Below are 26,900 nucleotides of genomic sequence, written 5' to 3'. Positions count from 1 at the left end.
TCTTTTCCCTCCCTCAAAAAAAAAAAAAAAAAAAAAATCCAGATTTTTTTTTTTTAATTTTTATTTATTTATGATAGTCACACACAGAGAGAGAGGCAGACATAGGCAGGGGGGGAAGCAGACTCCACGCACCGGGAGCCCGACGTGGGATTCGATCTCGGGTCTCCAGGATCGCATCCTGGGCCAAAGGCAGGCGCCAAACCGCTGCACCACCCAGGGATCCCTTTTTTGTAATCTCTATATCTAGTGTGGGGCTCAAACTCCTAACACCTGAGATCAAGAATCACATCCTCTTCTACTGAGCCAGGCAGGCACCCCAATTAACTAGTGCCTGGCACATAGAACGTGTTCAGTTTAAATTTTCAATTAAAAAGCTAGTTAAGGGACGCCTGGGTAGCTCAGCAGTTGAGTGTCTGCCTTGGGCTCAGGGTGTGATCCTGGCCTCCGGGAACGGAGTACCTTACATAGTTACATATTTACATATTTCACATGTACTATTTCCCACAACAATCATTATTACATTTCACAGATAAGGAAACTGAGGCACCTTGACCAAGGTCACACAGATATTTGGTGGTGGAGTAGGAATTTGAACCCATGTAACCTGGCTCTGAAGTCCATGCTCTTAAACCATCTTGGTGATGACAGGGCTCTCCTGTTAAGGGCTGCAAAGTGTATTCTACAAAGTGATTGTGTCACACTTTATCTAACCAGTCCTCCTTTGATATGCATTCTGGTTGCTTCTGGGATTTCGCAATTAAGTACCATGCTGCAGAAACACTCCTGTGATTAACCTTTGTGCTCTTGAGTAAATAGTTTTCTAAGAGAAGCCTGGAAGTGAAACCACTGCATCATCTAAAATTTGGTAGTTATTGCCAAGTTACTTCCCTTTGTTTTATTTAACCAGTTTGTCCTCCCCTTGTCTATGTAGGAGAATGAGGAAGTAGCCCAGGAGTCCAGTAGGTACAAAGGGGGAAGCTCTGTCCTAGCTGAAAAGAGGATGAACAGAGACACTGACCTGTGTTTGGTGAAGTTGCCTAGCTCATCTTTGCTCAACAAATATTTATTGTGCCCTTCCTGAGTGTGTTTGGACAATGGAGACAGAGTCATGGTGAACACACAGACATGGTGGGTGCCTTCATGGAGCGGACAGTCTGTGGAGAGAGGCGTTAATGAAGTTAACACAGAATGAAAGTATAACAACAATGTTCAATAAGTGCTATCAGGTGAGAAAATGGAGTGCTATGGGAGGGAATAATGGAGTCTTTAGAGAGGGTGGTCAGGAGAGGACCTTCTGGGGAAGAGACATTAAGCTGGGGACCGGAGGAAGAGTAAAAATTAACAGAAATGTTGAGGGGAACAGGATTGTTTCCTGGCCCCTAAAGAAGTTGGAGTGGTAGGTGGGGCCAAGGCCCTAGAGACTTTTTTTTTCTTTTGCCCTAGAGCCTTTTGAAGCACTGAAAGGTTTAAGTGAGGTGTTGATCTCCTTTGTTTTTGCAGATTTCCTTCCTGCTATGAAGGAACTGGTTTAGAGAAGGAACAAGAATTTAAGTGGGGAAACCAGTTAGGAGGTTGGCCTTAGGTGGTGGAGGAGGAACCTATAGTGTAAAAGAGTCTCCAAAAATGCTTCAATCAACTGCCATGTGTAGACCTCATTTGGATCCTGATTTTTTTTTTTTTTTTTAAGCTTTTACTTACTTGAGAGAGTGCCGGAGCACAGTGCTGAAGGACAAAGGGAGAGGGAGAGGCAGAGGAAAAGAATCTTAACCTGACTCTGCTGAGCACGGAGCCCCACTACCCTGAGATCATGACTTGAGCTGAAACCAAGAGTCCAAGGCTTAACCGACTACCATTCAGGCACCCTTGGATCCTGATTTTTTTAACTGTTAAAAAAAAAAAAAAATCACAGCTGGGGACAATTAGAAATTTGACAGTATATTTGCTATTAAGGAATTAATTAAAAAATTTTTAGTGTTCTGTCGGGTTTCCCACTATCCCCACTCCTGGATTAAACAGTTGGAAATTATCTAGTAGATAATTTACAAATATGAGCTAATATATTAATGAATGATATGATATATATGGCATTTTGTTATTCCTTTTTCCTTTGCAGGTATTTACATGTATATTTTCATAGTTGAGATCATACTTAAATCCAGTTGGTGGGCAGCCTGGGTGGCCCAGCGGTTTAGTGCCTGCCTTTGGCCCCAGGGCCTGATCCCAGGTCTGGGGATCAGGTCCCACATGGGGCTCCGGCATCTCCCTCTGCCTGTGTCTCTGCCTGTCTCTCTCTCTGTGTGTGTGTGTCTCTCATGAATAAATAAATAAAATCTTAAAAAAAAAAAAAGAAAGAAAGAAGATCACTGTGGCTTCTTTGGGAGAATATACGAAACATCTATATTCCCCACAGGTGCAGAGGGGCGCTGGCTTCCACTTCGCCAGGACGGTCGGGTTCGGGGGTTCGGGTTGCCGGGCTGAGCAGGGGCGGGGGGCTGGGCTGTTGGCCTTGCTTACTCTGGGTCTTCAGTTGGAATGTGGCTGGCCCATGCTGGATTTATGTTTCATGCTGTACCTATTACAAGAAGGATCTCTCTTTCAAGCTGTACGTTTATAAAAACCGATCATATACTGTATATATAAAAATGTTAAGATGGTAGAAACACGTATGAATGTACTAAGTAGTATTCCACTGTACTTATTCATAAGGTAGGTTTTATTACAAGACTCCCACCAGGTACTTCTTTTTTTTTTCCCACGAGGTACTTAACAAATGTGCACTACTCCTTTTCAACTGTAGAATCAGTGTTACTGCTTTCTAGCCCAGCCCCTGCAGACCCTCCCCAACTCTTTCTCTGTAGGTAATTTCCTCTGTCCCGTGTCCCTCCCCCTACCTCCTAAATAAATAAAGGAATCAGTGAACCACACACACACACACACACACACACACACACACAAATCCGAGTCTAAAATACTTTAAACAGTCCCGTTCCGCAGCTATTCTGGTCAAAAAGGAAACCTCCCCGATCCAGCAGGGGGCGCTGCAGGCGCCGCGTCGACAGAATGTGGCGCTCCGCCCTCTTTGGTTCTTTTCGACCTCCGTGGGTCGCTTCCGGGAGCGGCCGCGTCTCCCGGCGCCGTCCTCTCTATCCGCCCGTCTCTGTGGTCGCCGTGGCCCCGCCCCTCTTGGGCGGGAGGCGTGGTCTTTGGACTTTTTTGCCGGGGCCGACTCCGGGCTAGCGGGGCCCGCGCCGAGGGTGGAACCCGGCTCATGGCGGCCCGGGGGCCCGCGGCCAGGGCTGGCGCCAGGTGAGCAGGGCGGCTGGGGAGGCGAGCTGGGCTGGGTGGCTTGAAGAGCCCCGGCCCCCGCGAAGGAGGATCCCGCTCGGGGTGCGGGATCCTGTCGCTCAGAGCCTCGGTGCTCGGGATTGGGTTGGTCCTCCTCAGCTCCTGACACACTGCGGTCCGCTGCACGGCCCCTCTTTGTGTTTTAATTTATTACCTTCCTCCCTTCGTTCCTTTTTCTCAATCCCGTTTCGCCCCCTTTACTCAGACACCCGCTGGTGTATTGAAAAACTCTTACCTTGAAAGGTACAGAGGTTTTGAATTCCTGTGAAGGATCATAGGCTGTGATTTTTATTTTTATGTTTTTTGTTTTGTTTTGTTTTGTTTTGTTTTTGCTGTGACTTTTAATTTTTTATTTTTTTAAAAATATTTTATTTATTTATTCATTAGAGACACACAGAGAGAGGCAGAGACACAGGCAGAGGGAGAAGCAGGCTCCATGCAGGGAGCCTGATGTGGGACTCGATCCCGTGACTCTAGGATCACGCCCTGGGCCAAAGGCCGGTGCTAAACCTGCTGAGCCACCCAGGGATCCCCTGCTGTGACTTGTTTTTTTTTTTTTTTTTCCCTGCTGTGACTTTTTAAAAAATCTTTTTGCTCAACGTTGTGTTTTTGAGATCATACGTTCAATAGTAACCTCGTTTCTATTTCTGAGGGCTGCATATATCTTATGTACTTTATTTATTTATTTATTTATTTTTAAAAATTTTATTTATTTATTCATGAGACACAGAGAGAGAGAGAGAGGCAGAGACACAGGCAGAGGGAGAAGCAGGCTCCACGCAGGGAGCCCGACGTGGGACTCGATCCCAGGTCTCCAGGTTCACCCCGTGGGCCGAAGGCAGGCACCAACCAAACTGCTGAGCCACCCAGGGATCCCCCATGCTCTAGGTTTTATTTTTTTTTTTTTTTTTATTTTTTATTTTTTATTTATTTATGATAGTCACACAGAGAGAGAGAGAGTCAGAGACACAGGCAGAGGGAGAAGCAGGCTCCATGCACCGGGAGCCCGACGTGGGATTCGATCCCGGGTCTCCAGGATCGTGCCCTGGGCCAAAGGCAGGCGCTAAACCGCTGCGCCACCCAGGGATCCCTCTAGGTTTTAATTTCTTGTTGGTTTTACACTCTGCACATACCTTCCTTGAATCTTTTATTTTTTCTTTAAGATTCTTTTTATTTATTCATGAGAGACACAGAAAGAGAGAGAGGCAGAGACACAGGCAGAGGGAGAAGCAGACTCCATGCAAGGAGCCCATGCAGGACTCAATCCCAGGACCCCAGGATCACACTCTGAGCCAAGGGCAGACGCTCAACTGGTGAGCCATCCAGGTGTCCTGGGGAGAGAAACTCTTAAGCAGGCTTCACACTCAGTGCAGAGGCTGACATGAGGCTTGATCTCACGACCCTGAGATCACGACCTAAGCCGAAATCAAGAGTCAGATGCCCAACTACCTGAGCCACCCAGGCACCCCTGATTATCTTACAACTGATGGTTTGGGTCTCCTTTTCCTTTCCTTTTTTTTTTTTTTTTTTTCCCTTTTCCTTTCCTATTCTTCACAGTTGCCCTTAGCTATTATGGGCCTTTATATATTTCCATATAAAGTTCCTCAGAGAAGTTCCGCTGTGATTGGGTTGTTGTTTTTTTAAGATTTTATTTATTTATTCATGAGAGACACAGAGAGAGAGAGAGAGAGAGAGAGAGAGAGAGGCAGAGACACAACAGGCAGAGGGAGAAGCAGGCTCCATGCAGGGAGCCTGAGCAGGACTTGATCCCGGGTCTCCAGGATCACACCCTGGGCTGAAGGTGGCGCTAAACCGTTGAGCCACCTGGGCTGCTCTGTGATTGGTATTATATTAAATTTATATAGACTACTTTTGTTTGAAATGAAGTCTTTATAATGTTAAGTCATGCCAACTCTATTTAAGTCTTCTTTCACATCCTATAATAGAGCTTTCATTTTTTTTCTAAGATGTCTTTATACTAGGGCACTTGGCTGGCTCAGTAGAGCCTGCAATTCTTGATCTTTGGATTGTGAGTTTGAACCCCACATTGGGTATAGAGATTACTTAAAAATAAAATCTAAAAAAATATGTGGGGCACATGGGTGCCTCAGTCGGTTAAGCATCTGACTATTGCTCTCAGCTCAGGTCTTGATCTCAGGGTTGTGAGTTCAAGCCCCATGTTGGGCTCCATGCTGGACATGGGGCCTACTTTAAAAAAAAAAAAAAAAAAGAGGGATCCCTGGGTGGCGCAGCGGTTTAGCGCCTGCCTTTGGCCCAGGGCGCGATCCTGAAGACACAGGATTGAATCCCATGTCAGGCTCCCGGTGCATGGAGCCTGCTTCTCTCTCTGCCTATGTCTCTGCCTCTCTCTCTCTCTCTCTCTCTCTCTCTCTGTGACTATCATAAATAAATAAAATAAAACAATTTAAAAAAAGAAAAAAAAAGATATACTTTTTTAAAATTTTTTATTTTTATTTTTTTTTAAGTTTTTTTTTTTTTTTTTTTTTATTTATTTATGATAGTCACACAGAGAGAGAGAGAGAGAGAGAGGCAGAGACACAGGCAGAGGGAGAAGCAGGCTCCATGCACCGGGAGCCCGACGTGGGACTCGATCCCGGGTCTCCAGGATCGCGCCCCAGGCCACGCGCCCCAGGCCAAAGGCAGGCGCCAAACCCCTGCGCCACCCAGGGATCCCTAAAATTTTTTATTTTTTAAATATTTTATTTATTTATTCATTATAGTCACACAGAGAGGCAGAGACACAGGCAGAGGGAGAAGCAGGCTCCATGCAGGGAGCCCGACGTGGGACCCGATCCCGGGTCCAAAGGCCAAAGGCAGGCGCCAAACCGCTGCACCACCCAGGGATCCCTTATAGGTTATTTTTAAAAGTTAATTCCTGCATGTTTCATAGTTGTTTTAAAGCATTTCTTTTGTAAGTGACATCTTATTTTCTTTGTATTTTCCAGTTGGTTATTGTTGGTATAGAACACTATTGATATTTGTATGTTAACCATGTATCTAGTTGAACTTTTTTTTTTTTTTTTAAGATTTTATGTATTTATTAGAGACAGGTACGAGCAGGGAGGAGGGGCATAAGGAGAGGGAGAAGCAGGCTCCCTACTCAGCGGGGAGCCTGACGTGGGGCTCAATCCCAGGACCCTGGGATCATGACCTGAGCCAGAGGCAGATGCTTAACAGACTGAGCCACCCAGCTCCTAGCTGAGCTTGTTTTATATCCAGCATTTGTCTATTGATTTGCTGCTTGCTGTACAAATGATCACATTATCTGCAAATAAAGACAATTTAATCTCTTCCCTTTTAATTCTTTTGCTTCATTTATTTTTCTTCCTTTATTGATTTAGCCAGGACCTTAAAATCCTTGATGGGCTTTCTTGTTGTGTTTGTGACCATAAAGAGGATGTGGCTAAAGTTTCTTCATTAACTATGTTTGTTTTGGTTTTTTTGTTTTTTGCTGTAAATTTTTGGTAAATAACCTTTTATAGCATTTACCAGCTTAAAGAAGTTCTTTTCTCTCCCTGGTCTGTTTCCAGCCTACTACCTTCAGCATTCATATAAGCCATTCTTCCTCCATGGCATGGACCCCTCCCCAGAACAATGTTGATAAACTTGGTAACTGCTCCTTAAGGCTTAACTGCCCTCTTAGGTTTCTCTCGACTTCTCTTACATCTCTTCTTCAGGCCCAAGTTAGATCTGCAATTTCTCCAGCGGTTCCTGCAGATACAGAAGGTTTTGTTTCCCTCTTGGTCATCACAGAATGCCTTGATGTTCCTGACCCTGTTGTTTGTGGCCCTACTGGGTGAGTGAGTGATCCCAAGCTCCAGAGGGAGGGCAGCCTTGGTTTGGGGGTCCCTTCTCTCTGGGGAGTTGATAAGGCAAGGACTCAAGGGGAAGCCTTTCTGACCCTTCATCACTGAGTTCTGGCCCCTCTCTCCACCCCAGAACAACTGGTGATATACCAGGTTGGCTTGATCCCCAGTCAGTACTATGGGGTCCTGGGAAACAAAGACTTGGATGGGTTTAAAACCCTGACATTCCTGGCTGTCATGCTCATCGTTCTCAACTCCATGGTAAGGTTTTCTCCCTGTGTTTCTCTTCCTCTCCAGCCTAGGGTCAGCAGAATGCTAGGAAGCAGGAATCAAGCTATGGGAGTATGTTCCCTCCCTTTTCTGGGAACTGGAGGTCAGAACTGTGCACAGGGCATTGATTTTTCTTTTGGTCCCAATTCCTTGGATGTTTCAAGCTCCCAGGGCTAGGCCATGAGGTTGTGGTTTAATTCAGAATACAGCAGAAATGATCTCGTCCCTTCCATTTCCAGAAGTCTTGCTTCAGGGAACTCCAAGCACTTGAAAACTGGGGTGAGCCAGGGGGCTATTGCTTCTCTGTGGGGCTGAGGCCGTGGTTCAGCCTGGTGCCATGGCACCCCTCCCAGCCTCTGCACCTGCTGCTTTCCCTCACAGCCTCCTCCTTCCCCACCCCTCTTCACTTGGGCAATGCCTGCTCACTGTTCAAGGTTCTGCTATTGTCACCTCCTTCAAGTCCTCAACTTTCTCCATGTTTCCTCCACCAAACTCTGCCCTCTTCTCTGTGGAACTAATACTGAGTTAACCTCTGCTGTAGCACTCCTCACACCCAGGTAATTGTTTCCTTGCCACACTGAGCTTATTGTCCTTGCCTTGCCTTGGGCTTAGCATTCAGGTGCTCCATCAGTGGTGAACCATGAGAGTCAGGCCTCTGCTAGGACTCACGCCTAATGTTCTGTCTGCCTGTACTACCTGTTTCCTTCAGGAAGCCCCTCCTCATCACCCTTGGGCGCTTTTGATGGGTCTTCTGGCATTAAGCACGCATACAGAACCCTGTTCCAAGTTTGGGGAAACAAAAGTAAGAACATAAATGGCATAGAAGATGCCATCCCCAGTCTCCAGAAGGTCACCTGCTCTCAGAATAAGACAGTACAATATAAAGAGGCCAGAGGGCCTTAGCTTTGGCAAGCCCCTCAGCCCATGGTGGAGGAATGAGCATAAGAGGAAAGAATCCCCTGACTTGACACTTTAAGCCAGTGGAAGTGCTGAGTGGATGGAGAATAATCAGAGTGGGCTGGGACCGGTCAGCAGAGGCTTTCTGCCAGCGCTGAGCTCCTCGCTGAGACCTGCAGTAAGCCATCTCTCGCTCTCCCTCACTGCCTCTTGCTTCCCCCATTGCACAGCTGAAGAGCTTTGACCAGTTCACCTGCAACCTGCTGTATGTGAGCTGGAGAAAGGACCTCACCGAGCACCTTCACCACCTCTACTTCCAGGGCCGCGTGTACTACACCCTCAACGTGCTGCGGGATGACGTCGATAACCCGTAGGCGCCCCCTTTCAGTCCCCCTGCCCTCTGCGGGGTCCTCTTGGTCCGGCTTAACCCCGGAGAGTCCCTGAGGCAGGCCCCTGGAGTCCCTCTGCAGTTACCTGCAAACATTAATCAGCACCCTATGGCAAGGGGAGCCTGTGGAGGAGCCCTGGAACAGCTGTAGGGCTGAGAATAGGGAACTGAGTACTAGGAGCGGTTCCCTTTTGTCCATTTTGTCGGGGATCCCTGGGTGGCACAGCGGTTTAGCGCCTGCCTTTGGCCCAGGGCGGGATCCTGGAGACCCGGGATCAAATCCCACGTCAGGCTCCTGGTGCATGGAGCCTGCTTCTCCCTCTGCCTATGTCTCTGCCTCTCTCTCTCTCTCTCTGTGTGACTATCATAAATAAATAAAAAAAAATTAAAAAAAAAAGAAAAACCCCATGTGTATGGAGATTAAAAAAATAAGCTTCTAAATAATGCCTTGATCAAAAAAAAAGAAATCAGTGAAAACTAGAAAATATTTAAAAAAAAAAAAAAAATTCAGATCTTCATTCTGCTTCATTCTGTCCCTGAGCCTCAGGTTCCCTTTCTGGAAAATGGGGAGGAGAGTTCCTTTTTTTCTTTTTTTTTTTTTTTTTTGGGAGGAGAGTTCCTATTTCAAGAATATCTCAAAGGAGATTCATGCAATACATAATATGCAGCGCCTGGCATGTAGCAAGTGTTCCAATGTGAGCACTTATTACTTTCCAGGCGAGGAAAAAGGCCCAGAGAATGCAAGTGACTTGTCCAAGGTCATGTCTCAGTGGAAATGGGAGTCAGTGTGGCCCTGGTGGTGCAGTGGGCCATAGGAGTTCTCTCCTCATGCTCATTCCCTCTCCAGTCACCAACCCCAGGCACTTTGTTGCCTGGGGTGACCTTTCATCAGCCAAAGCTGAGCTTTGCAGCAGAGATTCTTGTGATTCCTGTTGCCTCTTATCTTTCTCTTCTAGGCTTCTCCATAACTCAACCCATATGAAGCTTCTGCAGCCAGATAGCTAAAATAGGGGCAGGCTCAGGCTCACAGAAGAGATTGGAGGAGCCAGATAGAGGGGCTAACTTTCCTGCTCATCCAGAAACTCAGCTCATTTACCCTCAGGTCTTTCTCTGGTGCTACTCAGAACCGGCTCAGGACTCCTGAGTACTGGCCCTTTGTTTGCTACTATTCCTGAGGGGTAAACTGAGGTACCCTGTGAAGCAATTCTTCAGAACCCTATTTATTTTTTTCTTTAAGATTTTATTTATTTATTCATGAGAGACACAGAGAGAGGCAGAGACACAGGCAGAGGGAGAAGCAGGGTTCATGCAGGGAGCCCGACACAAGACTCGATCCCGGGTCTCCAGGATCACACCCTGGGCTGAAGGCGGTGCTAAACTGCTGAGCCACCCGGGCTGCCCTTCAGAACCCTATTTAAAGGCCCTTAAAGGATCTTAGTTCCTCTAGCAAAACCAGTGCTTGTCTGGGTCCATCTTCCCCCTGGATTGTGGCTAACAGTGCTGGAAGACTCTGTGTTCTTGGCTCCAGGGACCAGCGCATCAGCCAGGATGTGGAACGGTTCTGCCGGCAGCTCAGCAGCATGGCCAGCAAGCTGATCATCTCCCCCTTCACCCTCATCTACTACACCTACCAGTGCTTCCAAAGGTGAAGCTTCTCCTCCCTGGCCAGCTGTTTCCCCCGAGGTCCCTCACTCAAACGCGCTCCCCAGGTCAGGGTCCAGAAGAGGCTGGTCTTCCCTCCCTCCCACCTGCAGCCTAGGAAGGCTTCCTGTGTCCTGTGCTCAGGCCCCTACCCTCCCTTTGGACATGTAGCATTTCAGTGTCAGGGGTCCTGGTACTCTGACAACCTAGACTGGGTATCAGATGCCCCCACACAGGAGTAGAGGTCCCACAGGACTGCTGGCTGAAATTGGATGAGGGCTACTTGAAAGTGAGCAAGAAGCCGGTCTGAGGCCTGCGGGAATATGTGACACCCCCGACCCTCCCTCTCTCTGCCTTCCAGCACAGGCTGGCTCGGGCCTATGAGCATCTTTGGGTATTTCATCCTGGGAACCCTGGTGAACAAAACGTTGATGGGGCCCATCGTGGCAAAGCTGGTGCAGCAGGAGAAGCTGGAGGGGGATTTCAGGTGTGTCTCTCTTGCTTGAGGTTTCTGGGCTGAGCGTAATGGTTAAGGAATGGGATCGGGAGTAAGACAGCCTCTTTGAATCGCAGCCTGTGCTAGTTACTAGCCTTGTGCTCTTGGGTGAGTCTTGAACCTCCCTAACTTCAGTTTTTCCATCTCTGAAATGGGGATGGTTGTACTGCCCTCAGAGGGGACTGTGAGGGGCATTACTGAGATTATAGCTGAGCAGCACCGAGACCTGTGTCTGGTTGGCCAGCATCATCCCTTGGCCTTCTGTGTGTTTCTGTTCCAACCTCCCCATTTTGGCTCAGCCAATAGATCAAGCCCCTGTGCTGTGCTTCTTGACCTCCTTCAGGTTGGGCCCCGGGAGGAGGTGGCACGGGCAGGGATGCACCTGTCCTCTAGGGAGGTGAGGGGTTGCCCTGTCTGCAGAGTTCCTCCCACCCCACCCAGGCCCTGGGATTCCCAGCCTGTGACAGCTTAAGGAGGGGCTGGGCTGAGGCAGCCAGTTTCAAGGTGGAACCAGGTTCCTCTTTGGAGGTCTGCTTCCTTGGGGACCAATACTGCCCGTTGTCAGGACACATTTCCCTTTGGTCTGCCCAGGTTCAAGCACATGCAAATCCGGGTGAATGCTGAATCTGCTGCTTTTTTCAGGTGAGTCAGGTGGGGAGAGTTTCCTTTGGTCTCATCAGAGGTGATGGTGGAGATGGCAGAAAAGGAAAGGTGAATCGTGTGGCTCTCCCACCACCGCCGAACCCAGGAGCTGAGCGTCCTTACACTTGGCTATGACCCTCTCCCCATGTCTCTCACTGTCTCTGCCTCATCCTTAGGTCCAGGTATTTGCTTCTGAAGCTGGTTGTTCCAGTGGCTCAGCATGGGGCCTAAATTTGTTCCAAGAATGAAACAAGTGAATGCTTCCTGTCTTGGTGATGACTATAAGGCATTGCCTCTGCCTGTTTTTCCATCTGTAAAATGGCTTTCTGCCAGTGCCTGTTGGCTGATCAGAGTCTCAAAAACTGATCTTTTGTCTCTGTAGGATAGGAGGGAAAGGAAGTCTCAGGAGATCGGGAGACCTGCTCCCCACAAACACTGTCCAAGTAGAACAAATATCTGATCTCTTGACAGCAGCATTGTGAAATCTCATTCCTTCCCTCAAGGTCAGGGCAGGTCCCTGCACCCTTCCTTCTTTGAGACCTCTGGAATCATTGGCCCCAGAAAAATAGCTCAGGCCCCACAAGCGTGTGTTGAAGTTAGTTGGAAGCTGTTCTTAGATCACCTGGGTCTAATAGCCCTGGGACCTTTGCGCTTGTATGTCTGCTGCATTTTGCAGCTGCTGCCACTTGGGGGCGCCAAGGATACCAGGAATCTATGAGGTGGGGTTTGGTTGTGTGATGACAGAGCCGGGGCTGCGCTAAGTGGCTTTGGGGTTCTGCAGCCTCTGGCGAAGTTCTGGGCTCTGGGGAAAGCAGGTTGGTTCTTGCAGCTCTGGATGGCTTCTTCCGTGGCTTCTCTGTCCCTCTAACACTTTCTATGGCAGGTGAAAAATGCAGTGCGTCTGCCTGCCCACCTAAACTGGGAGATCAAGGGCAGGGACTATTTTATCCACCTGTTTATCTCACTGGCTGACTGGCATAGAGCCTACCACATAGCAGCTGCTCCGTGTATAGTTGTTAATAACACGTGCTATTTATTGAGGGCCCGTCTTCAGCCTGATGCTTTCTATCTAGAAATTTTCACTCTAACTTATTTTGTGGGTATTACTAGCCCCATTTTACAGAAGACACTGAGACCCTGAGGCTTAAGTAACATCTCAGTATCACCCAGCTAGTAATTGGCCAGAGCCAGGATTTGAACCAGGTCTACCCAATCTAGAGTTCATGTTCTTTCCCCAGACAATACTGCTGAGTAAATGAAGCAGTGAATGGATGCTAGTTTCAGAAAGGGTCTGAGATGAAGACCATTTGCATGAGCTTGGTCCCTAAAGGAGAGTGTAATGAGGGATGGAGTGTCCCCCAGTCCGGCTGAGGCTTTCTAGGCCCTGTCCACATCCCAGCCTTTCTCTTCAGAGCTGGGCACGTGGAGCACACAAGGACAGATCGCAGGCTGCAGAGACTCCTTCAGACCCAGAGGGAGCTGATGTCCAAGGAGCTCTGGCTGTACAGTAGGTAGAGGGAGCCCTGGGAGGCAGAAGCCACAGGAGCGGGGTAGTCCACTTCCCTTCGCACACCTCCCTGCTGTCTCTCTGCACTACTGTTAGCTGTGGTGAAGGAATTAAGCAGAGGGAGCCACTGCCTTTGCCATGAGCATCTTTGGGAGAACGAGGATCCAGGGAATAGCTTGGTCCTCCTTGGCTTCCTCTTCCCTCAGAGCATGAGGATGGTCCCTGGGTCTCTTACCCTGGGTGTTTTTGTCCTCTGCAGTTGGGGTCAACACGTTTGACTATCTGGGCAGCATCCTGAGTTACGTTGTGATCGCCATCCCTATTTTCAGTGGTGTCTATGGAGACCTGAGCCCCACAGAGCTTAGCACTCTGGTCAGCAAGGTGAGGATCCCTTCTGGTGACCCTTCAGGCCCTCCCCTCTGCCGTTTGGCCTGGCGCCCAGGGCCTTGGAGCCAGGGCCTACGCTCACTGTTCACTGTCCTGTGCAGAATGCCTTTGTGTGCATTTACCTCATCAGCTGCTTCACCCGGCTCATCGATCTCTCCAGCACACTCTCAGATGTGGCTGGTTACACACACAGGTAAGGCTGTGTCCGGCCCCTCTCCAGGTCCTGAGGAAAGCATGTGCCGTGAGAAGTAACTGAATGAAAAAAGAAAGAGGGAAACCATATGCTAGTGGGTGTGAGAAGGAGTAACATGTTTGCCTGTCCCGCCCCGCCCCGAAAACTCAGGTTTTCACTTTTTGCCTAGGATTGGGGAACTCCAGGAGACCCTGCTGGACATGTCCCTGAAGTTACGGGGTGGCGAGATCCTGGATGAGAGTGAGTGGAACATGGACAGGTGGGTGCCAGGCTGGCAGGGCAGTGCGGTGGTGGTGGAGGCAACTCTGGGTGCCCTCAGCTTGGGTTTGCCTTGGAGCCGTGCCCTTTCCAGCTGGGCAGCAGAGTTTTGTGGAGCAGATGCCAGAGCTGCCTGCCTAGTGCCAGGCACGTTACAGGTATTCATAGGCAGCGGTACTGTTCCAGCATCTGTTCCAGCATCTGGCACCTGTTGTGGTCATTTACACCTTCCCCCAGCTGCTGGAAGCACAGTGCACACACCTGCCTGGACCCGAGATGAGAAAACAAATCTGAGTGGTATCTCCCACTGAGCCCTGCCACCTGCCCCTCGCCTTGGGGTATGCCAGCTCTCTCCTTCCCCGGCCTGGCTCACACCCACATGTGTCTTTACCCATGTCTCATTGCATGCACTCTGATGTTTCTGACCTTTCTGTGCACTGAGGATTTGTTTCATGTCCTCGCTTTTCTTTTCTTTTTTTTTTTTTTAAGATTTTATTTATTTATTCATGAGAGACACACACAGAGAGAGGCAGAGACACAGGCAGAGGGAGAAGCAGCCTCCATGCAGGGAGCCCGACGTGGGACTCGATCCTGGGACTTCAGGATTACGCCCTGGGCTGAAGGCAGCGCTAAACTACTGAGCCACCTGGGCTGCCCGTGTCCTCGCTTTCTTGGGCTAATTACCCAACTGTTCTGTGTCTCACTTTCTTCATCTCTGTGAGAGGAACAGTAATGGAACCTTCCTCTCAGGGTGGTTGTGAGGATTAGATACCATAGTCCATGGAAAGTGCTTGGACAGTGGCCACAGAGTAAGCTTTTGAAAATGGAAACAGCCTGAGGTCCAGGGCTACACACAGCTCTCTCCTTAAGGACTAAAGCCTTAACTGTTGTCCCTGTTTAGAATTCAGGCTTTATGCCACTCTGGGCCTGGGCCTGGGGAGATGGTAAGGAGACCACAGGAGACCAGAGGCTCTGTTCTCTGGGGGAGAGGGGCATCTGTGCAGAGCCAGGAACTCCAGGTCCTTTTACAACCACCACGCCCATCCTGCTATACCTGCTGGTCAACGCGCTGTGCAAACCCACTAGTTTTTAAGTTAGACAGCTTCAGCTCCGTGACACCGAGTGAGTTACTTAGCTGCCAGACTTGGTTTCCTCATCTGCGAAGTAGGGAGAATATTTGTGATCTCTAGGTGATTAAGATCAGTTACGATGGGGCTTCGCACAGCCCTACCTACCGCACAGCCCTACCTCTGTGTTAGTGTGCCTGGGCTGCCACAGCAAAATACCACAGACCGGGTGGCTTATACAACAGATATTTATTTTGTCACAGTTCTGGAGGTTGGAAGTCCAAGATCAGGGTGTTGGCTGGGTTGGTTTCTCCTGAGGCCTCTCTCCTTGGCTTGCAGATGGCCATCTTCTCGCTATGTCCTTTCCTGGCCTTTTCTCTGTGCGCGAGCGTCCCTGGTGTGTCTCCCTCCTCTTAAAAGGCCATCAGCTGTATTGGATTAGAGCTCTACCCTAATGGCCTCATTTGAATGTAATCATTTCTTTAAATACCTCCTCTTCACATGCAGTTACATTCTGAGGCACTAGGGGTTGAGACTTGCCTGCTGTTTTGAAGACACAGTTAAGCCCATAACAACCCCTTGTCCAGAGGTGAGGCCCCCAAGGAGAAGACCCTGCCCCTTGGCAGCACTGACACCACTTATCTTCCCCACACTCCCCTCATCTTCTGAACACAGGGCCCCAGGGTGGCCAGCCGCAGAGCCAGCAGACACAGCTTTTCTCCTCGAGCGGGTCTCCGTCTGTGCCCCCTCCTCTCACAAGCCCTTAATCAAGGATCTGAGCCTGAAGATCTCTGAGGGGCAGAGCCTGCTCATCACGGGCAACACAGGCACCGGCAAGAGCTCCTTGCTCAGGGTTCTAGGTGGCCTCTGGGCAAGCACACAGGGTGAGAATCGGCCCTCCCTGCCTCTGAGCCGGTGTGGCCCGGTGGTGTGCATGTGTGTGATTGTACGTGTGTGTGTATGTGCATCTGTAAAAATCCAGGCATTTTTGTCAGGGAAAGGAAATGAAAGGCATTTCCTTTCTCTGGGAGATCTCAAAATAGAGGTTTCTGTGGGCTTTACAGGCTCAGTGCAGATGCTGACGGACTTTGGACCCCATGGGGTGCTGTTCCTGCCACAAAAACCATTCTTCACTGATGGGACCCTGCGGGAGCAGGTCAGCCTGGGGCCCCCTCCTGCCTCTACCGTAACTGAGACCTCTGGCAATATGACAGGTCTCAGCTCTAGAGAGTTACGAGGCCGAAGGTGAGGTAATAAAGCTCTCCCTGCTCAGGAACTCCCTGGCTCTAAGAACATTTTATTCACATCCATGGATTGGGCCATGTAGTTAGAGCAGCTCCTGGGGGCAGGGTTAACCTGTGGAGGCCAAAACCAAATACCACATACGTTTGTTCAACACCAAGGTTGGATTCTGGCGGCCAGGTCCTTAGGAGTCTCCCAGACCCTTTCTCTGCAGCCACACATCCAAAGGTTGCAGTGACCCTGTCTCACTGTCTGCTGGCCCAGCCTCTCCCACTGGACCCTTGGCTAGGGTGTTCCTTACCGTCATCAGGGGGAGAGGACCCTGGCCTCTGGCAGTTCCTGGGGCTGTTTCTGAGGAAGGTTAGGCTGTGTACAGCACCAGTTCTCTGCCCTCACCTTAGGCCTATGTGGTTTTGTTTTATCAGGTGATATATCCCCTGAAGGAGATCTACCCGGACTCAGGTGAGCTGGGCCTCCTTGGGGCATGTCCTCCCAACTAAATTGCCCCTGCTCTGCCTTTTGGCAGAGGCTCCAGCAAGGCCGCTAGTTTGAGGTCCGTTTTTTTCTCCTCCTTCAAGTGCTTATGATTTTGGGGTCTGTACCCTGACCTCATCTTGTTCTGTCTTCCCCTCCTTGAGGAGAGACACCCATTGGAGGAAGGGAAGGGTTACTTCCTTTGCCTGGCCCTTATGTATTAAGTGCTATGACCCTGTCACTGCAGAGCCTTAGCCCTGATTCTGGCGCCCCCACCCCTGCCCCCTTGCATTATGTACCCCATCTATTCTGGGTACCCAGAAGGAGATGACTTCTTGAGGAAGGCTTCTCTGTTTTGCAGGTTCTACTGATGATGAGAGGATCCTGAGGTTTTTGGAGTTGGCAGGCCTGGTGAGTACAGGCAGGGTCCCTGAGGTCCGAGCTCACCTGGTAGCCCTGACCGCGAGTGCTGGTCCAGCAGAGCTGGCATACTGCCCTGGGCCCCAGACTAGAAGTATGAGCCTGGACGGTGGGAGTGGGGGTATAAAGTGATGGCAGCAGTTGGCCAGCTACAGGCAACAAGGGGGTACATTCTCTGAATCGAATTTTATTTTATTTTAAAAGACTTTATTTATGTATTAATGAGAGACACACCCAGAGAGAGAGAGAGAGAGGCAGAGACACAGGCAGAGGGAGAAGCAGGCTCCATGCAGGAAATCCCATGTGGGACTTGATCCTGGGTCTCCAGGATCACACCCTGGGCTGAAGGTGGCGCTAAACCGCTGAGCCACCTGGGCTGCCCTGAATTGAATTTTATTTTATTATTATTTTTAAGTTTTTTTTTTAAATTTATTTATTCATGATAGAGACAGAGAGAGAGAGAGAGAGGCAGAGACACAGACAGAGGGAGAAGCAGGCTCCATGCCAGGAGCCTGATGTGGGACCTGATCCCGGGACTCCAGGATTGCGCCCTGGGCCAAAGGCAGGCGCCAAACCACTGAGCCACCCAGGGATCCCCCCGAATCTAATTTTAAAATGACAATAAAACTAAGTCAGTCTGCTTTTCCTTGTCATCATGCCCCAGCAAATGTAAACAATGTAGTTGATGGGCTGTTCCTCTCTGCCTGAGGAGGATTGCTAGTGCACCACAGGGGTGTAGCTCTGTCTCAGAGATGTGTGTGATGGGATGCCAGGAAGCAGGGATGGGCCCTCTCACGGACAGCATTCCTTTTGGGTGTGTTACAGTCCAGTTTGGTGACAAGGACAGAGGGTCTGGACCAGCAAGTCGATTGGAACTGGTAAGAAGGGAGTCGGGGTGCTCCAGAGCCAGTTCTCCCGAAAGACAGTGGGTTCCAGGTATTTGCTGCTCATCAGGGACATGTTCATGCCCTCAGGAGCAATGTTTTGGCCTCATCTCATGTGGGCAGCAGGTCTAGACAGTGGTTGAAAGAGGAGGGTGATGTCCATCTGTCCTGGGGCCAGCCTCCCTGCCACAAGAACCTCTTCTTGCTTAGACACATTCTATACAAAAGCCAAGCTATAGCCTCGTCTAGCAGTCCTCTTACTCCCGTTCCTCAGGTATGATGTTCTGTCCCCAGGAGAGATGCAGAGGCTCTCCTTTGCCCGGCTTTTCTACCTACAGCCAAAGTATGCAGGTGAGTGTGCATGCCAGGTACTGTGTGCTCACAAGGGCGCGTGTGTGTGTTCATGTATAACTGGGGAGGTGTTCAGATGGGTAGGAGAGCACCGCTGTGCATGGCTGGACATCTCTGTCCCTGCAGGAGAGGATGGCAGGGCTCTGCCCACGCGGCAGCAAGGTTGGCATCCTCAGAGCAGCTCTGGATGTGTTACACACCAGTCCATAAGCATCACCATTGCAGCAGCCGGAGCCAGCCTTGAAACCTTGTGATTTTATGTGCCTCAGGCTCTGCCATTCATAAGTGGGCAACACCCCCAGTCTGCCTGGCAGAGAAATGGCAGGTGTGAACTTCTTCAGGGGCTGACATCCTTGGGGGAGGTGAGAATCCCTGCTGTGAGCGGTTCTAGGCAGTACTGCGCTTACTGTAGGCAGCTGGGGGATTTTGTCCTACTGCTTGTAGAAGGCTTCCTGGGTGAAGCCTAGCCCCCTGCTCATTTGGCCCATGCTCTTTCGACGGCAGGGGTCTCCTAAGAGCAGCTTGAGTACCAGCTGGGTACCAGCCAGAGGTGAGTGTGATTTGGAGGAGGAATAGAGGTGGGTCAGAGGCAGAACTCCATCTCTTCCCCCTGGATTCTTCCCTCAGTGCTTGATGAAGCCACCAGTGCCCTGACCGAGGAGGTAGAGAGTGAGCTCTACCGCATTGGGCAGCAGCTGGGCATGACTTTCATCAGTGTGGGACATCGACATAGCCTTGAGAAGGTACCCAAGCTCATACAGGTGGTCTCAGGAGGAGGAAGAGCCCAACGGTGGGGCCTGACCAGGGCCAAGGGCCCTTCCAGATAGGGGATATGGGTGGCAGAGAGCGCAGGGGATGGATGGCCTCCTGTTGTTGTGGCCAAGGCAGCCTGATCTCTGTGTCATGCTGGTCTCTTGCAGTTTCACTCCTTGGTTCTGAAACTCTACGGAGAAGGAAGATGGGAACTGAGCAGAATCAAAGTGGAGTGAAGCCATGTGTGGGGCTGGCTGCTGGGAAGGTGCCAAGCTCAGGGCAGATTGGCACTCCCCCAGAGAGACAAGGGGCGAGAAAAGGGGCCTGCAGGGCACGGGAGACCCCTGACCCGCCTCACATGCCCTGTTTGGAGAGTGCTGGCAATAGGGGGGGCACAGTTGGGGGGATGGCCACCTGGTCCTGCCAGGGCACCTCCTGCTACCTCCGCCAGAGCTCCCTGCACTTGCTAAAGAAAAACCTGAAAGTGGGATCTATGACAAATGTAGGATCAAATGGAGAGAGGATATTGGGCTTAAAGTCAAGAGATCCAGAAATCATTTAAATCTGTTAAATTTTGTAACAATATATTTTTACCTTTAATCAACTATTTAAATTTTATAATTTTTTTTTAAAAAAGAAAAGATAAACATTTATTAAAGATTGCAGTTTTCTCCCTTTCCTTTTCTTCTCCACTTTAAGGTGACCTTTTACAATGAATCCCCAGACATTTGTTTAGGAGCCTAGGGGGAAGGGAGTAGCACTCTCTCACTAACCTCCAGGCCCTTCTGTTTTTCTTGTCCTAACCAAGGTAAAAATAAATTTTTCCCTTCAGCCAGCTAAAATAAGGTTAGAGATTTTTCAAAAATAATCTTTGTTAGGGAATAGCAACAACCAAAGGGAACAGACAAAATCCAGGAAGCATGAAAACTTGAGATGGAAAAAGATTGAACCCAAAGCCCTTATTCTAGAATAGTGTTCCCCAGAGTTGAGTTGTCAGAGTAGTACATTCATGATTTTTGTCAGATCTCTGTACTTCTTATACTGTGAATTACTTAATATTTATTATTATTATTTTTTTAAGATTTTATTTATTTATTCATGAGAGACAGAGAGAGAGACACAGGCAGGGGGAGAAGCAGGCTCCATGCAGGGAACCTGACGTGAGACTTGATCCTGGGTCTCAAGGATCAGGCCCTGGGCTGAAGGCAGCACTAAACCGCTGAGCCACCCGGTCTGCCCACTTAATATTTTTAAAATTAACTCAGTTCAGTCTTCAAACCTAACTGATTTTATTTTTATTTATTTTTATTTTTTTTAACCTGATTTTTTTTTAATAGGAAATTCCTTTTTTTTTTTTTTTTAAGATTTTATTTATTTACTCATAGAGACAGAGAGAGAGGCAGAGACACAGGCAGAGGGAGAAGCAGGCTCCATGCAGAGAGCCCGACATAGGACTCGATCCAGGGTCTCCAGGATCACGCCCTGGGCTGCAGGCGGTGCTAAACCGCTGCGCCACCGGGGCTACCCCATAACCTAACTGATTTTAAAGGAAAAATTTATACTTGATATAAATAGAATGTAACTGTAAAAAAATGAATGTAAATAATGTCATGAAATTGCAGTTTGATACTGTGCCTGCAAAGACTCTGAGCCTGAGTCTTGTTCTGTTTGCATAGAGGGAGGGTAAGAGATGTCATAGGGGAGTCAGACATTGGCACCCAAGTGAGAATTTTCTTGCCTTTTTTTTTTTTTTTTTTAAGATTTTATTTATTCATAGACAGAGAGAGAGAGAGAGAGGCAGAGACAGAGGGAGAGGGAGAAGCAGGCTCCATGCAGGGAGCCCGACGCGGGACTCGATCCCAGGCCTCCAGGATCACACCCCAGGCTGCAGGCGGCGCCAAACCGCTGCGCCACTGGGGCTGCCTGAGAATTTTCTTAAAGTTAGAAACCAAAAAAAAAAAAAAAAAAGTTAGAAACCCAGAGTGGGAACTGTAAGGAAACAACTTTCTTACTCTCTTTTTTTCTTTTTAAGATTTTATTTATTTATTCATGAGAGACAGAGGAGCAGAGAAATGGGCAGAGGGAGAAGAAGGATTCCTGTGGGGACCCTGATGCAGGATCAGGACCTGAGCCAAAGGCAGACACTCAACCACTGAGCCGCCCAGGTTCCCCACTCACTCTAAGTCTTGAGGTTATTTACTGCCTTGTTGGTTTTGCTGAAAATTATGCCAGATGTGGGGTGGGAGGGAAATTATAAATGGAAATTGGGGAAGTGCTGTCTGGATTGCTGAAGCCTCTCCAGCCTGGCTCAGCTGGCAAGTAGGCCGCTGGTGTTGTAGGCCAGGAGCCTGTTCCTCCTCAGCTCTGGCCCATAGGCCTGTTGGGGCGCTAGAGCAGTGCATCAAGGTACCTTGCTGAGAGAGCTAAGGTGGCCCCCTGACCAGATCTGATAGCAGGTCAGATCCCCAGTGAAGCCTTCTCAGGGATCTACAGGATTATCAGCTCTACAAAGGCCCACGGAAGCCCTGCAGCCAGTGTCTAGCCCTTTCACAGGGCTGAGAGGGACCTCAAGGTTGGCATCTGCTCCGGGAGCCTTCCCATCCTTGAATCTCCCAATGGCATCCCACCAGGCAATCTTCTGGCCCCTGGTCAAACACATCTAACACGGGACCACCCATCCTTGGACCCCTCTAATGAAGACAATTCTTGCTTAGGTTAATGGGAAACCTGTCTCCCCTTGGGTGTGTGTTAAATTGTGAGGGCCGGGTGTGGAAGGATCTCCTCAATAATTTAATTTCTGTATATTTTTCAATGTAGCTGAAGCTCCCCTCTAGCCTTTTTGCTGATAGCATTGCCTTACTGACCTGGTTTCTCCTCACTAGATGGTTTAGCTCCAGAGCCTTCCTGCAGTTGCTGCTGCTAGCAGATGACTTGAGAGACTAAGTTGGTACCTAACTTGGGGTCTTAGTATTTTCTGTGTCCTCCACCTCAGACTTGTTCTAGCACTGTTTCTGTTGTGAATGCTCAGTGTTCACTCTTGCAGAAGCTCTGCCAGGAGAAAGCTGTTCTTAGGGGCAGACCCCACCTTTACCTATCATTCGTCTCAGAAGGAGGCTACTGAGAGTTTCGGATGAATCCATACACACCTGCATGAAGAAGTCAAGTTATGTGTCCTTGGGATAGAACAAGGACAAAATGTTTATTTTAAATGTTTTCAGGACGCCTGGGTGGCTCAGCGGTTGAGTGTCTGCTTTTGGCTCAGGTCGTGATCCTGTGGTCCCAGGATCAAGTCCCACATCTGGCTTCCTGCATGGAGCCTGCTTATCCCTCTGCCTATGTCTCTGCCTCTTTGTGTCTCTCATGAATAAATAAAGAAAATCTTTAAAAAATAATAAAAATAGGGCAGCCCAGGTGGCTCAGCGGTTTAGCGCCACCTTCAGCCCAGGGCGTGATCCTGGAGACCCGGGATTGAGTCCCACATCTGGCTCTCTGCATGGAGCCTGCTTCTCCCTCTGCCTATGTCTCTGCCTCTCTCTCTGTGTCTCATGAATAAATAAATAAAATCTTTAAAAATAATAATAATAAAAAATATTTTCAAATCAACCAGGCAAATAATCAAATAATCTCCCAAACTTAAAGTTTCATTCTACCTCAGGGAACTACACAGATCCAGTAGATGGTACATAGAAACGTTATTCTGGGGATCCCTGGGTGGCGCAGAGGTTTGGCGCCTGCCTTTGGCCCAGGGCGTGATCCTGGAGACCCGGGATCGAATCCCACATCGGGCTCCCGGTGCATGGAGCCTGCTTCTCCCTCTGCCTGTGTCTCTGCGCCTCTCTGTGACTATCATAAATAAATAAAAATTAAAAAAAAAAAAAAAGAAACGTTATTCTGAAAAAAAAATAAAAATAAAAATTAAAAAAAAAAAAAAAAGAAACGTTATTCTGTCCCTTTGTCCCTCTTCTGAGGAGTCCTAGGGCTGTGGGATGCGGCAGGAAAGTAATCTTTTGTCATCCCCATCACATGCCTGTTTATCATAGTGATACTCCCTAATGCCATCTACAGCTTAAATGCAATCCCTACCAAAATCCCAATGGCCTGTTTTTGCAGAAATGGAAAAGCGGATCCTAAAATTCACACAGAATTGCAAGTGATCGCCAATAGGCAAAACAATCTTTGAAAAAGAACAGAGTTGGAGAACTCCCACTTTGAGATGTCAAAAATTACTTCAAAGCTATGGTAACTAAAACATTGTAGTATTTGCAGGGAGCCAGGTGGCTCAGCAGTTTAGCGTCACCTTCAGCCTGGGGCCTGATCCTGGAGATCTGGATCGAGTCCCATGTCGGGCTCCCTGCATGGGGCCTGTTTCCCTCTCTGCCTCTCTCTCTGTGTCTCTCATGAATGAATAAATAAAATCTTTTAAACAAAACAAAAAACACATTGTAGTATTTGCATAAAGAGAGACATGCCATGCAATGGGATAGAATTAAGAGTCCAGGGATCCCTGGGTGGCGCAGCAGTTTGGCGCCTGCCTTTGGCCCAGGGCGCGATCCTGGAGACCGGGGATCGAATCCCACGTCGGGCTCCTGGTGCATGGAGCCTGCTTCTCCCTCTGCCTGTGTCTCTGCCCCTCTCTCTCTCTCTGTGACTATCATAAATAAATAAAAATTAAAAAAAAAAAGAATTAAGAGTCCAGAAATAAGCCCATACATCTGTGATCAAATGGTTTTTATCAAGAGTACCAAGACCTTTCAATGGGGGAAAAAACAGTCTCTGACAAATGGGGCTGGAAAACTGGGTATCCACATGAAAACGAATGAAAGTGAACCCTTATACCAGATGCAAAAACTCGAATGAAAATTAAAAATTTTTAAAGATTTTATTTCTTTATTCATGGGAGACACAGAGAGGCAGAAAACATAGGCAGAGGGAGAAGCAGGCTCCATGTGGGGAGCCCGATGCTAGACTCAATCCCAGGACCCCGGGATCATGACCTGAGCCAAAGGCAGATGCTCAATCTCTGAACCACGCAGGCTGCCCGATGTTTTAAGAGTTGTTTTGTCTTGGCTCTTAAATTTAATTTTCATTGGGACACCTGGGTGGCTCAATGGTTTAGCACCACCTTCAGCCCAGGGGGTGATCCCGGAACCTCAGGATCGAGTCCCACGTCCGGTTCCCTGCATGGAGCCCGCTTCTCCCTCTGCCTGTGTCTCCGCCCCTCTCTCTGTGTCTCCCATGAATAAAGAAATAAAATCTTAAAAATCATGACTTTGGATCTGGCAATGTTTTTTTTTTTTTAAGATTTTCTTTTTTCATGAGAGACAGAGAGGGGCAGAGACATAGGCAGAGGGAGAAGCAGGAGCCCTGTGGGGAGCCCAATGAGGAACTCGGTCCCAGGACCCCAGGATCATGACCTGAGCCAAAGGCAGATGCTCAACCACTGAGCCACCCAGGCATCCCCTGGCAATGGTTTCTTAAATATGATGCCCAAAACACAAGCAACAAAAGAAAAACGTATTGGACTTCATCAAAATTAAAGCTTTTGTGTATCAAAGGACACTATCAGGAGACAGCGAGATAGTGGACTAGGTGGCTCCAAACATCCATCCCTCCAAAGAAACATCGAAAGATGAGCAGAAACCATCAGAACCAACTTTGTCAGAACCGGAGAATAGTCCAAGATTTGTAGGAAACAAGCAAACAACCAAGAAAAAGACCAAAGTGGTAGGAAAGCTTCATGGTGTTTTTCCTTGCCCTCGCCTCATCTCCTGGGTTCCGTGGCAGTTTTGAAGAGGGCAGCTCATGTTACCCACGTGGGACCCTAGACCCTGGTTCCAGAGAAAGCAGAGCAGACCTTATTCCCAAATGATTGTGTTTGTTCTAACCTGTCTGGTGCTAGGAAGACGGACATGAGGTGCTCGTCTCTGTTTTGCCCGATTCAGAACTCACTGGGCAGAAAAGTAGTGGGCATTGCTCAAAAGCTTTGAAAGGTGCACAAAACTTGCAGCCACCTGAAGCAAAAGATTATGATTGAGACATACAACAGACCACCCAAAGTCTATGAAGAATTGCTGGGGAGAGAGTTTCTTTGGGATATTAGGGTGTTCCAAATGTGACCATGTGTCTGTCCTAGGGGATTTAGAAAGCCATATGCATGGCCAGGACAGGATGCATGCTCAGGAGAGACCTGAGAAGACCCTGAGCTTTCCCCTCTGGCTGGTCTTTGGGCTCATTCCAAGTAGGAAGTTGAGGTAGAGTTAAAGGAGTTAAACTGGCTCTGTGTTAGGGGTACCCTAGCACAGAGCCAGTCTGCAGAGACTGGGAGAGAGGTACGTTTTTTGGGCTCCTGGCATTAAGGGAAATCTCTGTCAAAATACTGGCTGAGGTGGCAGCCCCGGGTGGCTCAGCGGTTTAGCGCCGCCTGCAGCCCAGGGTCTGATCCTGGAGACCCGGGATCCAGCCGCATCGCATCGCGCTCCCCGCTCAGTGCGGAGTCTGCCTCTGCCTCTCCCTTTCCCTCACCCACCGCTCCTGCTCTCTCACGTGTCCCCTCTCTCTCTCTCTCAAATAAATAAAATATTTAAAAAAGAAATACTGGCTGAACAGAGACTTTAAGTAACCACACATGACAAGGATGACAGTCTTTGCAAAACTAGTTTGAGAAAGTCTCCAAAATAGATGTCTGCAGCCTTCAGTAATCAAAAACAGCAAACTCAGGAAGGGAATGGAAGGAACAGGGTGGGACGCCTGGGTGGCTCAGTGGTTGAGCATCTGCCTTTGGCTCAGGTCATGATCCTGGGGTTCACGGGATAGAGTCCCACATTGGGGTCCCTGCATGGAGCCTGCTTCTCCCTCTGTGTTTTTTTTTTTTTTTAAGATTTTATTTATTTATTCATGAGAGACACAGAGAGAAAGGCAGAGACACAGGCAGAGAGAGGAGAAGCAGGCTCCATGCAGGGAGCCCGACGTGGGACTCGATCCCAGGACTCCAGGATCATGACCTGGGCCAAAGGCAGACGCTCAACCACTGAGCCACCCAGGCATCCCATCTGCCTGTGTTTCTGCCTCTGTGTGTGTGTGTGTGTGTGTGTATGTGTGTGTGTGTCTCATGAATAAATAAAATCTAAAAAAAAAAGATTTATTTATTTAAAAAAATATTTTATTTATTTATTCATGAGAGACACAGAGAGAGAGAGAGGCAGAAACACAGGCAGAGGGAGAAGCAGGCTCCATGCAGGGAGCCTGACATGGGACTAGATTCCAGGTCTCCAAGGATCACATCCTGGACTGAAGGCGGTGCTAAACCGCTGAGCCACCGGGGCTGCCCTTTTTTTTTTTTTTTTTTCTTTTTTCTTTCTTTCTTTTTTTTTTTTTTTAAGGAAGGAACTGGGTTCCAGTTACTATATTCAGATACCCAGTTTTCAACAAGAACAAATTATACAAAGAAATAGGATTGTGGTCCATTTGGGGGTGGGGGGGGAATGACAGAAACCATCTATGAGGAAGCCCAGTCCAGATATTGGTCTTACTAGACAAAGCTTTAAACCAACTGTCTTAAAAACAAACAAACAAAAGTAAACCAACTGTCTTAAGTTGCTCAGATGGAGGAAACCCAAGAGCTTGTTCTGGCTCTGGCTCTGGTTCTGGAGCTGACAGCTAGCTCTGGACCTACCTGACTTCAGTGTTGGACTTGGTGCTGCAGCTGCTTCTAGCTCTGGAGCTGGCACTGGCTCTAGGTTTGTAACTGGTGCTGGAGCTGGAGCTACAGCTGATGTGGCCCTGCACCTGATGCTAGAACTGGTCCAGGAACTGGCTGTACCTCTGAAGCTTGTTCTAGCCCTATAGCTGACTCTGGCTC

General features: G+C 48.8%; 1 protein-coding gene and 1 long non-coding RNA gene across 7 annotated transcripts; both read left to right on the top strand.

Annotated features, from left to right (window-relative positions):
* The first annotated feature begins 895 nt into the window (after positions 1 to 895).
* Positions 896 to 19,707, top strand: ABCD4 (ATP binding cassette subfamily D member 4). Of its 6 annotated transcripts, none has more exons than XM_072839321.1 (19): positions 896 to 1,226; positions 7,044 to 7,162; positions 7,306 to 7,433; positions 8,570 to 8,709; positions 10,256 to 10,372; positions 10,730 to 10,855; positions 11,456 to 11,506; positions 12,919 to 13,013; positions 13,273 to 13,394; positions 13,502 to 13,593; positions 13,763 to 13,852; positions 15,594 to 15,802; positions 15,983 to 16,074; positions 16,586 to 16,622; positions 16,996 to 17,045; positions 17,880 to 17,932; positions 18,213 to 18,289; positions 18,917 to 19,032; positions 19,210 to 19,707. In XM_072839321.1, the coding sequence occupies exons 2-19, from the start codon at positions 7,129 to 7,131 to the stop codon at positions 19,276 to 19,278; spliced, it is 1,698 nt and encodes a 565-aa protein (XP_072695422.1). In that variant the 5' UTR covers positions 896 to 1,226; positions 7,044 to 7,128; the 3' UTR covers positions 19,279 to 19,707. The 6 variants fall into 6 exon arrangements, 5 of the variants coding, with proteins under 5 accessions (XP_072695422.1, XP_072695421.1, XP_072695423.1 ...); XR_012036900.1 differs by lacking the exon at positions 896 to 1,226 and adding an exon at positions 3,148 to 3,306 and having other exon boundaries at positions 18,233 to 18,289; positions 19,210 to 19,243; XM_072839320.1 differs by lacking the exon at positions 896 to 1,226 and adding an exon at positions 3,148 to 3,306.
* On the top strand, positions 3,318 to 5,016 carry LOC140640241 (uncharacterized). The gene is made up of 2 exons (XR_012036901.1): positions 3,318 to 4,233; positions 4,442 to 5,016. It is a non-coding gene; the product is annotated as an uncharacterized lncRNA (long non-coding RNA).
* Positions 19,708 to 26,900: the final 7,193 nt, after the last annotated feature.

Source organism: Canis lupus, chromosome 9 (genome assembly GCF_048164855.1).
Source record: "Canis lupus baileyi chromosome 9, mCanLup2.hap1, whole genome shotgun sequence".
NCBI classification, from domain to species: Eukaryota; Metazoa; Chordata; class Mammalia; order Carnivora; family Canidae; genus Canis; species Canis lupus.
The sequence above is the reverse complement of the archived record's forward strand: the minus strand, read 5'-3'. Positions and strand labels throughout refer to the sequence as shown.

What these genes read in the sequence shown, in the direction of transcription:
- ABCD4 (XM_072839320.1), top strand. Translation starts at nt 3,269, where the DNA reads ATGGCGGCCCGGGGGCCCGCGGCCAGGGCTGGCGCCAG. An exon ending in AGTGAGTGGAACATGGACAG is followed by an intron (nt 13,853 to 15,593) that starts GTGGGTGCCAGG and finishes TTCTGAACACAG; the next exon opens with GGCCCCAGGGTGGCCAGCCG. An exon ending in ATCGACATAGCCTTGAGAAG is followed by an intron (nt 19,033 to 19,209) that starts GTACCCAAGCTC and finishes GGTCTCTTGCAG; the next exon opens with TTTCACTCCTTGGTTCTGAA.